Consider the following 17,423-nt stretch of genomic DNA (forward strand, 5'->3'; position numbering starts at 1 on the left):
GTATTGGAGGGTTGGTAAGGTGGCCGGGGTCTGGTTATGGTGTGTGATGGCAAGGGGAACGCTAGAACCAGAGTTGAGAGAAGTCAGTTTGCCCATCTGTGACAGTGAGGAGATTGATGAAGCCAGCTCTCAGAGCTTCAGCCACAAGGGAAGGTCAGTGTGGGAGTTGGACTGGTATTGGAGTGGCAGGCTCTCTCCAGCCCACACTGGCCACCCACAGTTAAGTTCCAATCAAACCCTCACTTCCATCTAATAGCTGGAACAGTGCTGAGGTCTTCTCCCAGCAGTGACTGACAAGTGCAGATGGGGATGGATAGGAGTGTTGAAAAGCCATTACCGAGTAGTGGGCTGGAAAGGGCCTGTAGAGATGGCAGGACGAGAGTGCTGGGCAGTGAAACCAAGATTAAATTTTCCTAGAAATAAGACCAGCTGGAGCCAAACCCACCTGGAATTGAAACAGGAATAAAGAAGCAAACCACATTTCATTTTTATTAGACTAGGAAATATAATTTATTGCATAAAAATTACTTTGTTACAATAGGAATGCTAAACTTTATTTACAGTTCTTAGTTTACAGAATAAACAGATGTGTGTTTAGAGGATGCTGTCAAACTCATCCCCTGGACATATAAATATGCAAACAGAATGCAGAGCAAGAGAATGGACGCTCCCAACAAGAGAAACAACAGCTGATTTTTTTCAATGAAACTATGAAATGCCTGCCCAGTATCACAAAGCTGCTACCCTGCTTTGTGTGATCATAGCACAGTGCATCTCCAAGGGACAGAGATACACACACATATGACCAAAGGAGAAGGCAGCATGTACAGTACTTGGACACTCTGACCCAGTGATCTGAGTGCCACATACACTATAATCCCACGATCCAAGAGAGATGAAGTCAGAGAAGGGGCCACAACACACACACACTGATCGGAGTGAAGCAAATACCTTCCCTTCCCTTTCCCTCCCTCACGCACACACACACAGCTCCCTTGATCAGAAAGACTAAGAAACACACACACACACACACACACACACAGGGATCTGAGAGAGAGAAAAGCACATATACAGACATTCTGGTTCTGTACTCAGAGAAAAGGGGACACAAACACACATTGATCTCCTGATCTCACCCACACGCTGATCTGAGAGTGAGACAAACACACTGTGATCCTTTAACCAGAGAGAGAGAGAGAGAGAGAGAGAGAGAGGGTCAGACACACTGACAATCTACACCTGTCTTCCAAGAGCAGAGCATTTAGGATAAATTTCATGGATACCACTGAATTTCTAAGAAAATAAACAATGACAGGTTATTTACAGTAGCTTTGAAAATGTTAAAATGTCTGTGTATTAGCTGAGTGCTTTAGCACTTCCTACATTACTTCCCCTATTTGCTTATTTTGTTCAGATTACAAGCAAAATTTCAACAAATCAGATTATGAAATGATGTCACACAGACTGGTAGAACTCTCTCTATATTACAGCCATATTCAACTCCCACCAAAATCAACAGGAGTCTGTTCACTGACTTTAAGGGGAACTGGATTAGTCCCTCAGTTTCTAGCCAAGTCTACACAACACATTGAAAACCCAGTTGATGTAATAACACAAAGAAATGTCAGATAAGCTTGGAGCTCTCCTCCCAACGCAGTTCCCAGCATTGGGAAATGGGATTGTGATAGAGGAAGGTCATGTTTGTCAAACTTCCTGAATACCGTGCAGTCACACTGTTTGCTTTAAGAAGTTTTCTTTGTTTGTTTTTAAAAAAACAGCCACGCAAAAATATTTTCAGCTACATTGGAGCATTTGATCTATCCAAGTAGTCAGTTTTGAGTCTTAGATGATTTAAAAGTTTCATTAAGATATACATCCAAAACTCTGAATACATATCCAGATCTGTATATTACCTACAGATATATACAGATTTCCAGGTTTTAATGGCTTTTTGCAATTAAAAAAGGGGAAAGTGAAATTTAATATACATAATATTTAATGCACATTTTGCATGTGAAACAAAAGATGTTTCTGTTTGCGAATTACACTAGTGACCCTGAAATTCACAACACAAGTGTACACCTAGGAGAACATGGCTGAAGTGCTGGCAAAGAAACTTTTTATACAAACTTTTTAGACTTCTGAAGAAAACAGATTGTGTTTTCACCATAAAAATGGTCCCAGTATTTAAAAACAAAAAACCCAGAATAGCTTCCATCTGACTAATCAGGCAAGAAGGTACAGCCTCTCCTACATGTAGGCCAGGCTCCAAGCTCTGAGACTGTCCTTTTCAATCAAGTTTCAAGACTGGGGCTGATTTGTTCTGCCACTGTTATGGTACCTCTGTACAATGAATCCATCCATTCCCAATGTGGTTGTTTAAGTAGACCCTGTGGGTCCCTTTTCCTACTGTCTGCTGTCAATTTGGAAGCATTAGAGATGGAAACAGGCTTCCAAGTACTTGTGTGCCAAAGAATTAAGCAACTGGAGGTTTAGATCCTGAGGAAATACCAAACTACCTTATAAGGGCAATGTCTTATTTTGTTATGCACTGGCTCCCTGAGTTTGTGTTTACTTTTTCTTTAGCTATAGAACTATACCACAGATGGTGGACTGGAGGGAGAAGAATGTGGAAATACATGATGGGAAGCTCACTGTATTCTGTACAGTTTTAAATTATTGGCCACAAAGATCTTGTGGTAAGTGCATTGGGGGTTTCAGAGCAGATGCAGTAGCATCACAATATAATGCTGTATTGTTTGTGTCATGACGTGTTTATCCTGGAGGAGAAACTTTTAAGAGGCAGCAACCAGAGTAAAATATTTCCATTTGTGGCTATTCAAAGTACCCTTCAGAATATTTTTCCTTCATTAAAATACCACATCCTGGAGATGAAACTTATGTTGTGTTCATGGATACCCCTTAATTAAAATCAGCTTTGTTATTTAACCAACCTTCACTTCAACAGAGCACTTTTAATGTAGAAAAGAAGGAAAGAAAGGAACGGTGAAGTTCAAAGAGGGAGAACCACTGAGCTCCATGCCATCCTTCCCAGACAAATTAGGTTACCCAGACAGATTAGTGAGGGACTGTCTTCTACTATATGTATTCTAATATTTGTCCAGTGTAATTTTAAATGGTCCACAAATTCCCCAGCCTAATCTGTTAGGGATTTTCCTCACCTTTTCTCAATTTCTCCATTATTCCTACTTATATGGGCTTGTGCCACCCTAAATAGTTCATCTTCTCTCAAATATGTGTAGACTTATACACCCTTTAGTCAAGTTTGACATATTTTGGGCCAGATCCTCAACTGATGTAGCTCCACTGCAGACAATGGAGTTATGGTAATTTACATCAGCTTGTCTACACATGGAGTTTTTCAGGAATAGTTACTGCACTTTAAATTCATACCCTGGTTTAATCCAAATTCATTTTATTAAGTGTAGACAAGTCCTGAGGAGTTGGTTCTTAGTTCACAATTTTTTCTCAGTCAGTCCCTCCATCAAATGCCTAATCATTTTTATTGCCCTTCTCCTATCTCCTTACAGTTGGGTCAATGTATTTCTAGTACTGTTGCACCGAAGACTGCATGCAGTATGCCATAGCGGTAGCACTATGACCTTATGACTCAATGCTGACTGCATATGCTGTTGTGTTGCATTGCTAATTTTTGCTGCCACATGGTGCTGCAAATGTCTAATTTGCAGTGTTTTCTTATTTCCCCTACCCCACAATTTCATTTAGTATGAGTGCCTGCCAGGTTTCTCTTTCCCAATGAGTTTGTGTTTCAGATGATCTTTTTCTGCAGATAAAACAGCTGCATTTTCCAATTGTAATCTCATATTGCTATCTTCAGACAGTGTTTCCAATCTCACTGGGTCCCCTTTGTATTAGTTCTCTTTCTTCACTGGTATTTGCAACACATTCTAGTTTTCCACCACCTATGAATTTCATTAATGTGCTGTTTACTCTCTCTTACAGATCATTGACCACTGCACGACCATGCTAAACTCCTCTCCCACTTGCTGCACTATTCTTTATGGTCTCTCGACCAGCGTTCAGTACAAGCATATTTCAGTCAATTTATCAAAGTAAGAGTTTGCGAAACATTGTATCAAAAGATGGATTTGATTACAAGGACTTTAAAATGATGTGGTCTTCAAACTAATCTCTATATCGCAGGCCACTGGACCTTGCTTTGTAAAAATAACCCCTTCTCACTCAACACTCCCCCGCAGTGGGAACCCCTTGTTTAAAGTGCCAAAATATAGATTTAGGAGTCTAACTGTAGGCTCCCATTTTTTACAGTCTTGGCTTATGGATGGTGGCATGTTGCTGTGTGTTAGTGCACGACTGTATCAGTGAGTGTGTGTATTTACATTGTTGATATGAAGGTCTATTTATCCTAACAAGTTTCTTTCTTTCTTTCCCAAATGTCCCAGAAGAATTTCCTCCTAAAAATATGGATCTTAAATACTTTGGGCTCCAAAATCTGACCCACCCCAGAATTGTAATAATCTGATGGCAGCTGTCCCATAGATACCACCTAGCTTTTGATGAATTCACCACTGTGTTAAAGCACTAACCTTCCCTCCTAAACAACCCACATAAGAGAAGAAAAACCAAACAAACAAACCGCTACTGTAGCCTCTTGTCCCTCCTCTTGCTGGCTGTGCTGGGTGTTTAGTGAGTTTTCTAACAAAGGAAACTCCCAGAGCTGTACTGATTGCATAGGAACTAGGAAAAGGCCCATTACCAGTAATGCTCATCTTGTTCAATTTCCTGCCAGTGCAGGAGTATTCCCTGCAGTTTAGTTTTAAACATCTCACATTTGAGGGTGTCTACTGCTTCTTCTGGGAGAGACTTCCACACTCCAACGACGAATACACTTTCCCCTGATATGCAGCTGAAAGTGTCCTTTGTACATTATCATTCCATTGAAATGATGACACTGGTGCACACAAAAAGAAGCTAATGCTCTGAAGCCACATTCTTCTCTCTGATTCAAACAGAGATGAGATGGGATTGGGAAGGAACGATCCCTGAAAGGAGGGGAGAGAAGGCTGTGTGAGGTTTCAGCTTCTGTAACAACGCTGAGGACTTTAGTTGCCATTTGAAGAAAACCATGAAAAGAGCAACAATGTCCCTTTAACCTTGTTTCCAGAAATGGGTTTGTTCTTCTGTGAGCTGGTTGCTTAAGTGGCCTCTTTGCATTGTGCTGCAGCCCTAAGGAAGAGGGCTCAGCTTGCCCTTTCTGTGCCACGTGGGTCTCTAGGCACTTAACCAATCTGACTTCAGCAAGGGTCCAGAGATATGGAAACAAGTTGTTCTTGATTTTTTTGTGTGTGTTTTCATTACTAATTCTCGCAAGTGTTTTACTTTAAATCTCTCTCTCTCTCTCTCTCTCATTCTCACGCAAAGCGGACTGATGCTCTTGCTCACACACAAAAGACTTAATGTTTTTGTTTTTTTAAAAAGGACTCATCCAAAGATCTGGATAATAAATTATTTGCGTTTCCTAAGAAACTGTGTTTTTTTTTCCTTTTTTTCCCCTTAATAAGCTGTCTGAAGCATTTGACAGAAGTAAGCAGTTTGGCTAGATTGTACTCGAGTCTTCTAAGCATAAATGCCATTAAAGAAGAAGAACAAAGGTGGGGGGGGGAGAAGAACCCCCCGCAAAATGAAACAAAAATAAACCTCAACCCAGACTCTAGAAGCCCTATATTCCTGCATGCTATGGTGGAAGCAGCTGCCCACTTCCACCAATGGCTGTCATCATGGTCACCAAAGATGCACTGCTCTTGCGCCGCAGTCCGGAGGATGGCCAGGAGGAGGAGAGAGCCTGTTTAACACTTGGATTGCTTGTAAACGGTGTGGTTGGATCTCTAAGGCGGATAGTGACTTGGTGAGGGAGGAGTGGGAGAAGGAGTTTGCCTTTACCCCTCATTGTTAGCTACAGATCAGCAACCCACCAGACACAAAGTAGAAATTGGCCCCGTCTCCACAACCCTTCCCTACCAGTTCAGGAAAGGCTGTTCTCTATTTTCTTCCTCCTCCTTCTCTCCCCCCTCCACTCTGTCCTTCTCATCGATTGCCTAAAGACTACCAGCTACTTGAAAGTAACATCAGCAGTCCCCCTCTGTTGCCATGACAACCAGCATCTCGCTCTTGCCCATCTCTTCCAAGGCACTAGCCAGGGTATTGAGATCACCATCATCTTGGTGCTGGGCTTCCCATAAGTCCAGGATCACCCCTGTTGGGCTGGCTTTGGTGGCAAAGTAGTTCAGATACCTGTGAACGAAGAGAGAGAGAAAGTTGTGTTTAACTTTACACATTTACCCTATTGGTATGGTCTGAAGGCAGCAGAAAGGGGTGTTGGGAAAGGAGGCCAGGGTATTAGACTCTGGAGCAAATCTGGGTAATTCTCTCTGATGTGCACTGGGATGGAAATGCCGTAATTGAAATGCAGGGCTCCTCAGGGCATCATCTACATTTATTATACAGCACTGATGCAGAAAACATTCATGGAAAAGCAAGGCATATTTTATTTTATTAAAATTACAAATGCTCTCTCTACCCCGCCCCCAAAGTGAAATCCTAAAACAGAACAGCCCAAGAGCCATCAAGGTCCCTGGCTGGAGGCACTTGCTTTGCACAATCATGGCAGAATTTTAGGAATGTTCAGCCAGTCCAGGATCTAACTGGATGCGCATCACTCAGGGCTCTACAGTATGAATTAAAGGGGGGAAAGCACCATTCAAACCCAACAGGGAATATCAACTTCCCCACCCTCCAGGTCTCAAGGCATTATGGCCGAGTGGAAGGAGCACAGGGTTGGGAATCAGAAACTCGCGAGCTCTAATTCTCTCTCAAGTACTGGATCACTGTGTACCCTTATAGAAATCGTTTCACCCTCTCTGTGCCTCAGCTCCCCGTCTGTAAAGCAGGGATAATAGCAAAGCCATACCTCACAAAGGGGTTGCAAGTATAAAGTAGTTCCTGAATGTACATCTAGTGCTACACAGTGGTATTTCTGAGTCACCAGAGCTTCATTTCTGTGGCTTCTTTCACACAGTATTCCTTCCCTCTCCCTTCCCTTATAAGCCCACTATCGTTCTCGATGCTTGCCGGCTTCGTGTCATCAGAGAAACAGCGCTGGATCCCCAAAGTGCTGTACTTGGGGGCTGCAAAGCCCTAAGAGGTTTCTGTGTTGTTGGTCAGACACTCTCCTCGAGGCTTGTGCAAGATAATCACTTTCTGTAACTGCCCCTTGAGACTTAGCAATGCTGCAAGAGCGCCTTCTGGGAGCTGGGGTAAATCCGCTCTCTCAGATTGTTTCTGATAAATGTAAAACAATGGGCACTAAATGCCCAGCACATAATCATGCTACACCTGGGTCACACCAGCCCCCACGCTCTGCCTCAGAGGAGAAAGTGGGGAGAGTGCAGAGTAACAAGGAAATACAAAACTCTGTTTTCCCAAATGACAGGTGTGAGGCAGGAAGGTGAGAGCCGAGCATCTACTGCTATACAGCGAACTGAAACCCACCGATCCATGGAAAGTTTCTGAGCAAGAAGTCTCCAGTCATTTCCTCTTGAATTGGGGGCATCAAGGCTGTTGCAGATTTTCTGCCGGATGGATAGTGGGATCTTGAAGGCATAGGGTCCCAGCTGGGTAGTCACAGCACTGCCATGGTGCAAGCAGAAGGCATCAAAGGAGCTGGCATTCTGGGAGAAAAATCATTTCAGAATGATTTAAGAACAAATATTTCAATGGAGAACTCCTCCCTTATCAGCCTGCACTGTGTCCCCCCTTGTCACCTTACCCTGCCCACAATTCAGGGTCTGTGCATTCCTGCCCAAGAGCAGGGATGATTGTGTTTCTTTATGTGGAATTTCAGCAGTGCTTTCAAAAACTATCCAGCAGCAAAGATAACTTGGGATCACAGAGAGACTCAGACAGACAAAAAAAAAAAAAGATCGGGACAAGGAAAGAGAGAAACAAGATGGTAACATTCACTAAAATACATTAGGCATGGATGTCTAAGAACAGAAACAAGAAGAGAGAGGTGGATAACATGCCACAAAGAATAACAGTGAAGCAGCTAGTTCTTAGTGACACCAAGCTCTTCCCCTGAGGGTCCCTTCAGTGAACCCAGTCGAAAGCAACCTCCAAATATCAGTGCATGTGGCTAAACAATTTAGAGCAGAGCCAGTAGCATCAGAGCACATTTTCAGGGCTGCACAAATATTAAAGCCTTGAAATTCCCAGTGACTCTTCCAAATGCACTGGCTACCAAAGCCCAGCCCTTGGCCTCTTCATTCACTCCCATCTCATTGGTTAGCGCACACTTTCACCTGGCTGTGAGAGGGGACAGTCCGACTGGCATTTTAGTGCCATCCCCAAAACAGACTCTGGGAAACAGAACTCATACACAGCAGACGTTATGTGCTATTATTTCGTGATCCACAGGTGAGTGTTCTAGGGGTTGTTCATGTACCAAAAATCAATGTCTCATCGATATTTTCAAAAGCAGGGTAACAAATTCTTATCACAACTTAGCCCCTTTGCTGTTACTGCCAAAATCTGCTGGTATCTCAGCAATAGATGTAACTAGGTGATCAATCAATTCAGTGGGCTTTTCTCTGTACCCCTCTCTCTCTCTCTCTCTCTCTCAAAGTGAAAGCAGTGCTAGTGAAAGGAGGCAGGTTGACAGACCTAGATACTGAAGGTTCACTATTTCTCTAGTCCTGGCAGGGAGAGCAACAGTGCCAGTTTCCCTACACTGCCTTGCCATTCCACAAACTGGCTCTACAGAGGCCACCTCTGAGCAGAAGAGGGTAGTTCAGTTTACAGGCCTTGGTCATTGTCCTGAGAGTCACAAAGAGAGCTAGTTACCACCAACTGTGAGACAAATCTCTGACTGAACCAGAAACTTAAGAAACAGGAGGCCATGGCCAACACAGATGTTAATGTAGTGTGGCATCCATAGTGGTAAAACATTGAGGAGTACTGAGAGGGGCTCAGATACTATAGTGATAGGCAACCTCTATATTAGATAAAATCGATATACAGGGATTCATGGAGGACATCTGAGGACCATTTCTAGTCTTCTCTGTTACTAGAGAGGATGGAGGACTTCCTCTTTGGTAACTAGCCTAGCGGACACATCCACAGATGGCTGTAGCTGAGCCTCAGCGATCCCAGGCTATTATCTATGGCAACAGCAGCAACACGGCAAGGGACATTTAAAGAAACAGGATGCTGCTATTCTTTTATTTAACAAGAGTGGCAAAAAGGGAAGTGTACCTCTGAGGCAACAGCACCAGCTTTCTTTGAGCTAGTTGAGAGCCTGATTCCAGTCTCACTTACACCACACATATCAGCACTCACTCTATTGATATCAACAGAATTACACTGTGGAAAACTCGAATCAGAATCAGCCCCTGGGAGTTCAGGTCAATACCCTCAGAAGAGATATCATCAGACCCTGCTCCTTCCTCTGCCCTCCCAGGTATAACTATGAGTGGGCACAGCCTCCTTGCTCTCTTCCCCTTCTCTTTGCTCACCTCTCCGAGTGTAGTGTGCAGCTGGAATATCTGCCCTTCCCCTTCCACCTGCCGGACGCAGATCTTGCAGGTGAGCTCTGTGGAAGCCAGGCTGTATCTCTCCAGGGTGAAGGTGCAGTGCAGAGCCCTCTGGCTGCCACTCCAGATGTGATAAAAGGGGATTTCCTGTCACAGCAGATGAGTTCAGTAGAATGTTACACAAATCTCAACAACCCTTCGTAAATACAGGAAGGACTTCCTGACTAAAACCCATTGGGTTTTTCATATTTTAAATTATTTATTTTTATTATTTCTTTAAGTGGTAATTTTTTTAAATGCCTCCCAAAAAAGGTTCTAGGTGCCTGACAATTAACTGTACAACAACCATAATAATGACCACACAGCCCTGTAAATACCATAGAGATTTGCTTTTAAATCATATTCTAGATTTCCCAGCTTCAACTTCGACTGGCAGGAGATAGGGATCATTCTGTGCTGACAACTGGCAGGGTGGGACAGGGAAAGCTGACAGACAGTGACCCAGCTACCATGCTGGGACCCTGAGTCAAATATGGTAAGTGAAATTTCCCCTGCTGCCTTCTCTTTCCCTTAGAAGAGTGATTATCAACCTGGAGTAAGTGTACCCCTGGGAGAACATGGGAGGTCTTCCAGGAGGTACATCAACTCATCTAAATATTTGCCTAGTTTTACAACAGGCTACATAAAAAGCACTAGCGAAGTCAGTACAAACTGTATTTTTATGTCTAATTTTGTAAGCAAGTAGTTTCTAAGTGAGGTGAAACTTGGGGTACACAGGACAAATCAGACTCCTGAAAGGAGTACAGTAGTCTGGAAAGGTTGAGAGCACTGCCTTAGAAGATAGCCCGAGAGAGCAGAGAGATATATCACTCTTTTAGCAGATAATCCGGGTAGATGGGGGAGCCCTAAATCTTGACTAGATAAGAAAGTGAGTAGGCAAGGTGCTGGATTACTAGATCGCAATAGTATGAACATTGCTTACTTATCACCATCAAAGGCATGATCACAGATCTATATCAGATCATGTAAAGCATAATCTAAACATACTTTTGCGCCTGGATTGCTGCTGGCATTCAAATATTGATATATACACACACACACACACACACACACACACACACACACACACACACAGTATATATACAGTGTCATTCATGTGTTATTGCTTAATTATATATGATTGAGCATGACACATGGGTCCCTGTGTGAACGGGTGTTCTTTTCTACAAACAGATGGATGAATAATTGCTTCATAGCTGTTGTTTCTACAGGGACCATTTTAGTAAAGTTTCCCTTTTGGGGGCACCTTCGGATCACTCCGCCCTGTCCTCCTCCTCCCCCCCAACCTCTGCACTACTAGCTAAAGTTCCAGTGTACTGCTACACATGAAAATTCCATGTGACCCATATTACCACTTGGCCACCCACCTGGTATTTAGCCAGCAGCTTGCTCTTCCACAGCGAGTGGGGGATATCATGGATGGAGAGGCGTAGGTTGTGATAACTGTCTTTAAAGAGTAGTGGCTTGGGTTCCTCTATCAGGTAGCCACCCAGAGTCTTTTCCAGTTCAAGCACTTCCTATGGGGCAGACAGAGGATGGGAAGCCATGACATCAAAGGTTTCCACTATCAAGTGGAGCACATGAGTTTTTAAGGCAGCACTATGTCAATGCAGGGTCCACACTGTTCAATGAACTCTGCCAAAAAACTTTACAAAGTTCAAAAACAACAACAACAACTACATTCACGTTTAGTATGTTTTGAAGATATTGACATAATGGATAATGGTTGGTGTTGCAATGCAAGCCAACCAACCAGAGTTGAAATGACAAGAAGAATGATACCAAGTTTAGCCCCAGTAATCAGCAAAACACAGGGAAATTCAAATCCACGGTGTGACATGTCTCTTAAGAATTACAACAGTTGCACAGGTGCAATGATAAAACAAGAGTACAGCATCCTGCACTAAAGCGATATTTTAACATATAACAGACTAGGCAATGCTTACAACCCTTGCTGTGCTTCCCATAGGGCCTTCTTCAGGGTAAGTTACTTCCCTGATGAAGGGCTGATCATTTGAAAGTTACTCTGATTCTACAGAACACACTCTCTCTAAGCTAGACCCCAATGAATTTTTTGCTGGTGAAATGTGCCATATTGACAGCCCTGGAGAATAAATTCTTCCACTTATCCAAAGAAGACCTACAATAGTGCAAGCTTCCAGATACTGCCTGGGCAATATAACTAAACCCTGACTCAAAGGATCACCTCTAAGGGGGAGATGGGAATTCAGTTTTCTCCCTCATTCCATTCTTGGCCTGTCTGTTAAGAAGCTATGATAGTACATTGTGTGATGTTGACACCTATTCACCAGAAACTTAGTCCACCAACTCATTTCATAGAGGCCATCAAACAGTCATCAGATGGGAACAACTTTCAGTCACTACCATCCTGATTTGGATTTGAGTAACTTAGATGTGAAAGTCTGTGCATCCTCATAAATCACCCCATGGATATTTTAGAATCTGAAAACAGAACGATGCTGATTGCAATATAAGAGTTAATGAGACAGCACACAACACAGTGAGGCCAGAAACATTGTTTTGGCTTTGGACGTTGGAACCTGCCGTATTTTTCAGGTAATCGGAAGGTCTGTATTTCATAAATATGTACAGGTGGGGCACTTTAACAAGTGTGTGTGTGCCACCAGTGTTAATAGCACTGCTCTGCTTCAATAACAACCCAAATCACAATAGTTATTTTCAGTTCAAGAGACACCTACTGGTTTCTAGCATGTTCTTTTTTCATCACCACTTTAAACTTTATTTTACCAGTGTAAGACAATGTTGTTTTTATAAGAAAAATAAGATCCAATAAGATTGCCAAGTGTGGAACTCCATCTAGAGAGATCACAACAAGGGCAAGAAAGTAACACAGGAAATAAATGGAACAAGCACAAAGGTCCCAAGGCACCCACCTTAAGAGATGATTTATAAGAACTAAGTTTAATATTATTATTAATTATTATTATATACCACAGACAGACAAGGAATCCTCGAGTAGGAATAGGGAAACATGTCTAAGCCAGGGACAGTGGGAGCTGTGGTGAACTGAGTATTATCATGGTATATCAATTTAGGGTTCATTAGCACAGGAAGGAGAGAAAATCTTCCAGCAGTGACAACAACATAAGCCCTTGTGTAATCTCTGCAGAAAGAAGGCACACAATATAGGCTATGAAACACCCTCCCTTCCCCTCGATATTTCCTCCAAGGACCATGGAAAATGTTATGGCTGATCTCTGGGGAACACAGTAAACATGCTTATTATTTAACTTTGGTCATTTTTCACAGGGTTGCATCAGGTTGTTTGCTCCCTGGAGCCAGACCTTTCCGAGAGACACCACACAGCATCTTGCGTGCCAGCATGACCACATTTGGAAGCAATGGCAGGAGTAGGCTGAAGCAATTTGTAGCCCAAATACAGAGACTGAGGCAGCTGGAAGAGCAGTATTCATAAGTAAACTTACATGCACTTAAACTTATGGGGGAGGGATAGCTCAGTGGTTTGAGCATTAGCCTGCTAAAACCCAGGGTTGTGAGTTCAATCCTTGATGGGACCACTTAGGGAGCTGGGGCAAAAATCAGTACTTGGTCCTGCTAGTGAAGGCAGGGGGCTGCACTCGATGACCTTTCAAGGTCCCTTCCAGTTCTAGGAGATAGGATATTTATAAGCTTGATATTAACCAGCTACTGTGAGCCAGAGTCACAACTGGTGTAAACCACCATAGTCAATGGAACTGTGCTGATTTATACCAGCTAGTGGTCTGGCCCTATATATTCAGAAATTTGCACAAGGACTAACAAACTTGTGGGCTGGTGACCTACTCAAAGCATAGTTCAGGTTACAGATCACTTCATGGAAAGATTCCAAAGCCCTCAGGATTATACCAGCTCTGGATCAAGTGCAGCAGATAAACCTACCTGAAAATCTCTGATGAATATATTGTCTAACGTTAGTGCTGGGCTAACAAAAATGGATTTATGTCTGTTGCCCATTGGGACTGCCAGGCTCTAAGCTAGTTTGCTTTCCCCTGTCATGGAGAAGAACATGCTCACAGTTAATCAGTGTTTTTCCCTGCAGTCTTAGGATGAGAAAGAGCTGGAGAGCGACAAGACGTTCAAAGTTCAAAAAAGAAACACTTTTACAGCTTAGTGATTATTCATTATTTGCTCTATGATGAAACGATCTTATGAATCCACAGGTACTAAAACGGGGCTGGAGATAGAAAAATGTGACAGTGGGGGGTTGCTTACTCGTGACCCCAAACTCTCAGGCAGCGTTACCTTCAGTGCGTCTGGTGTGTCCTCCAAGCAGTACACTTTGAGGCTGTACTCTAATGAGGTGCAGACGGTAGGTGCAAAGATAGCCAGCTGGAGTCTCTTGATGGCTGACCTGGAGTAGGACTCTCCCACAAAAACATAGGTGCCAAGCTGGTCTAGTAAAACATGGCAAGACTTAGGCTCAAGCTGGCAGTAGCAGGGAGTGTTCAGGGTCTCCTCATCCAGGGTCACAACTTCCTAAAGGGAGGGATTAAAAACAAAGGTTCCTGGTCAGCCCTTTGCTCCAGAGTAATTTGTTTGGCATAGGCACTGAAAAGTTTCCACTCATCGTTCACCATGACACTTTCTGTAGTGCTGCAGGAAGCTAGCACGAGAACAGCTATGAGCTTTCCACACAAACAGCACTCCATCCCTGCAGTAAACCTGACAACCAACCCCTTCCCACCCCCACCCCTCCCGCCCCAATCTGAACTCCTATCCTTTCCCTGACAGTGACAATTCCTCAAACGGCTATGACTGGAATTGCTGTGACCTGCTCCGCAGCCTGCACTCCCACATGTCTCCTGCTGACTGAGGTGGAGCTCTGTGATGACATTTTGTTTCCATTGTATTATTAAAGTGCACATTACCTCCCAGTTTCCTTGGTGGGATTGTGTTTTCAGCTGGAAAATCCAGTCTGAGGAGTTGATGTCTGCACAGTGGGGAATGGTGAGAATGACTGGACGACACAAGAGCAACCCAGTGGGTCCGCAGGTCACCATGGGACTCAATACTGTCTGCGTGCCTTCTGAAGGTAAGCTGGAGGGGATGAATAAACACATACAGAAAATATTTAGCCAGCCAAGTCATGCCCCTGAAGAAAGAAGGCCAGCCTGCACAGTGCTGACATGTGCTGCTCATAATTGAGGAGAGGGGCAACCTGGCATCCTCTAAACTTAACGGGCCTGATTCCCACACTGTGAAACCAGCAGCATTACAACCACATGTCATAGCGTGGAGAATCAGCTCTACTGGGGTTGAAGACACTGGGATTCCTCTGTAGATGACAAGGAGCAATTACTGGCAATCGAACTACTGTGTTTGCTACCAGGAGTTCTGCTGGGCTACGGAAATACTGTAGAAGAGCTAGCCAGGGAGTTGTTTAGCAGAGGACACATACTGAACAATGGACAGACAAGTGGCCAAAAGATTCCAAGTTTGTAGTGTAGCCATTGCTTCTGGAATCTTCACTGCCTTCGTGAGAGGCCCAGGTGCTGCACAGAAATCCCCTGACAATGGGTCACAAAATAAATACAAGTGGCAAAAGAACTCATTCTGTGCCATATTAGCAAACTACACAGCAAGACACACTGCTTTCCCTCCTCTTCCCTATGTCGCCAGCAATAGTCTCTGCATCTTTGGGTGCAGAAGTAAAAACCCCTTATTCGTTATTTACTAAGCACCAGAGAAAATGCTCGATGATCTATAAAGCACAGAGGAAGATATAGTAGCTGACTCAAAATGCTCACAATCACACATACACAGCAATCCAATTCAGACACAGAATGAACCAGGTGACATTTACCACAAGGAAGCATCGGCTTTTTATTGTTAATTATGAGAAAGTAAATTCTTCTTTGTTTGGCAGCTAGAATTGAGAAGCTTAGTGGAAGAAATGCTTTAAGGACAGATTTGAATGAAGCAAAGGTAGATGCTCATCCCAGAAAGGAAGGAAGGAAAGGTGTTCGAGGTGTAAAAGGCATAGCTGAAGAAGCTGTGAAGTGGAGGATAGGAAAAGAGACAAATGGAGTGTGGCTAGGCGTGAGGCCTGGTCCGAGTAAGAAGCCAGGGAGAGAGTAGCAGGAAATGAAAGCTGAGATGCAGGACAGTGAAGAGGGAATTCAGATACGCTATCTCCTTCAGGTGGTAGTTACGGTGATGGCAGACTGCAGCACGCTGTACAGTACATTCTACTTACAGTGTGTTTTCTGCCTTGTTGATGATCAGGTACATTTCGTAGAACTTCCCCTGTGGGATTGCTCCATGAGGCACCAGCAGACTCACTCCTAGGGAAAAGAAAAAAAGGAGGGATTCTTCACAGTGAGGAAATAATGAATGAAACCCCATTGAGAACAGCCAGTTTCCTCATGGGTTAATTTCAAATGGTGGGAACACTGTGCAAACTGAACTGGGGGCCTCCCTTGTTGCAGACAATGGTGTGAGAGCTTGAAACCTCCTGCTGTTCTAACCCAAAGCTTCCCAGAATCTGGGACTGCTACTGCCACTAGAAGTCAGATACCATTGTGTTGAACTGTCTGTATCAGAAGTGATACAGAGGCAGCTGGGTAAGGCCTGTGAGCTGTAAGTTGGCAAGTGCAGTGAAATGATCATGTGTTGGGTTTATTTCAGCTACTGGCCCAGATGCTTTCACCAATATGATTTGAAAGCAGCCACCCTTGAATTTGTGGCAGGGCCTAAGAGACTTTCTAGCCTGCCAAGATGGAAATCACGCCAGCTCCGTGCAGTCAGGCAGCATTCAGAGACAGGATAACCCTTAGCACAAGAAGTGGGTGCTTGTTTTCCTCCAATGCTCTCCAACAGGTTACAACTGGAGTAGCAAAAATACAAAATGATGGTCACCTCACGATGGTGACTGATTCCCATTCACTGTACCTTAGGGAGATACACAGGCCAGCAGCTTAATGGGGATGTCATTATAGAAAGGGATATTTGGATGCATCTTTCATTCCTAATCAGCACCACACTGTCTTCAAACCCAGAGGCCAACATCACAGGCCTCACTACTCAACTGTAAGTTAGCTGACGTTAGAGAGCAACTGGGACAGCAGCAACCACAGCTGCACCTCCCACTCTGGCTCTTACCTGTATCCGGGATAGTGAGCCTTCCTCCCAAGCAGCCAAATGTGCCAGTGGCACTGTTCCCATGCTCCCGGGGCAGGGTGAGGAGATGCTGAGAGCCCATGGCCTTGTTCCTTATGTTCATAAAGTGATTGTCCCTGGCAATGTCCCCTGGGTAAGTGCCCGTGGGCACTGCCCCAAGCAGGTCTGTCCCGTCATTCAGCCTGGGGGAGGAGGATGCTGTGGAGGAGTTGTACACTTTGATCTTTAGGTTTGGGAGTGGGTCAAGCAGGGGGGAGTTGGTCATTGGGATCTTGTCAGAGGAGTCCTGCAGGGCATACATCGGGCCACGATATACACCGGCATTGGCTGTTAGGTCAGGCTGCATGGAAGGGTGCAACAACTGGGGATTGTCTGCAAGAAGAACAAAGATGAAAAAGGCAAAAACTTCATTAACTTGTGAATTTAAACATAAATCAAAAGAGACCTACATGGAAACCTAGCCTTAGTGAAACAATGGGATCAGGATGTGTAAGACATGTCCCTGGGAGAAGCAGGTTATAAAGCAAGAGACTGGAGCATGGACTTTGAACACATCTGTCTCCCTTTTATCAATTACTTGAAAGGAAACTGCCTGGACTGAGAATCAGGATC

At 43.9% G+C, this 17,423-nt stretch overlaps 1 protein-coding gene across 3 annotated transcripts in view; it reads right to left on the reverse strand.

The window, feature by feature from the left end:
• Positions 1-703: 703 nt before the first annotated feature.
• UNC5B (unc-5 netrin receptor B) overlaps positions 704-17,423 on the reverse strand; it is a 165,279-nt gene continuing 148,559 nt past the window's right edge. For all 3 annotated transcript variants that reach the window (XM_054034793.1, XM_054034795.1, XM_054034792.1), the window contains 8 exons: positions 16,794-17,183; positions 15,889-15,976; positions 14,561-14,729; positions 13,935-14,168; positions 11,018-11,167; positions 9,573-9,737; positions 7,552-7,730; positions 704-6,294 (listed from right to left, as the gene is read on the reverse strand). In XM_054034793.1, coding sequence (XP_053890768.1) covers positions 6,129-6,294; positions 7,552-7,730; positions 9,573-9,737; positions 11,018-11,167; positions 13,935-14,168; positions 14,561-14,729; positions 15,889-15,976; positions 16,794-17,183 — 1,541 coding nt within the window. In that variant the 3' untranslated portion in view covers positions 704-6,128. The remainder of the gene's footprint in view (positions 6,295-7,551; positions 7,731-9,572; positions 9,738-11,017; positions 11,168-13,934; positions 14,169-14,560; positions 14,730-15,888; positions 15,977-16,793; positions 17,184-17,423) is intronic.

The sequence above is a fragment of the Malaclemys terrapin genome, chromosome 7 (assembly GCF_027887155.1).
Source record: "Malaclemys terrapin pileata isolate rMalTer1 chromosome 7, rMalTer1.hap1, whole genome shotgun sequence".
In the NCBI taxonomy this organism is placed as follows: domain Eukaryota; kingdom Metazoa; phylum Chordata; order Testudines; family Emydidae; genus Malaclemys; species Malaclemys terrapin.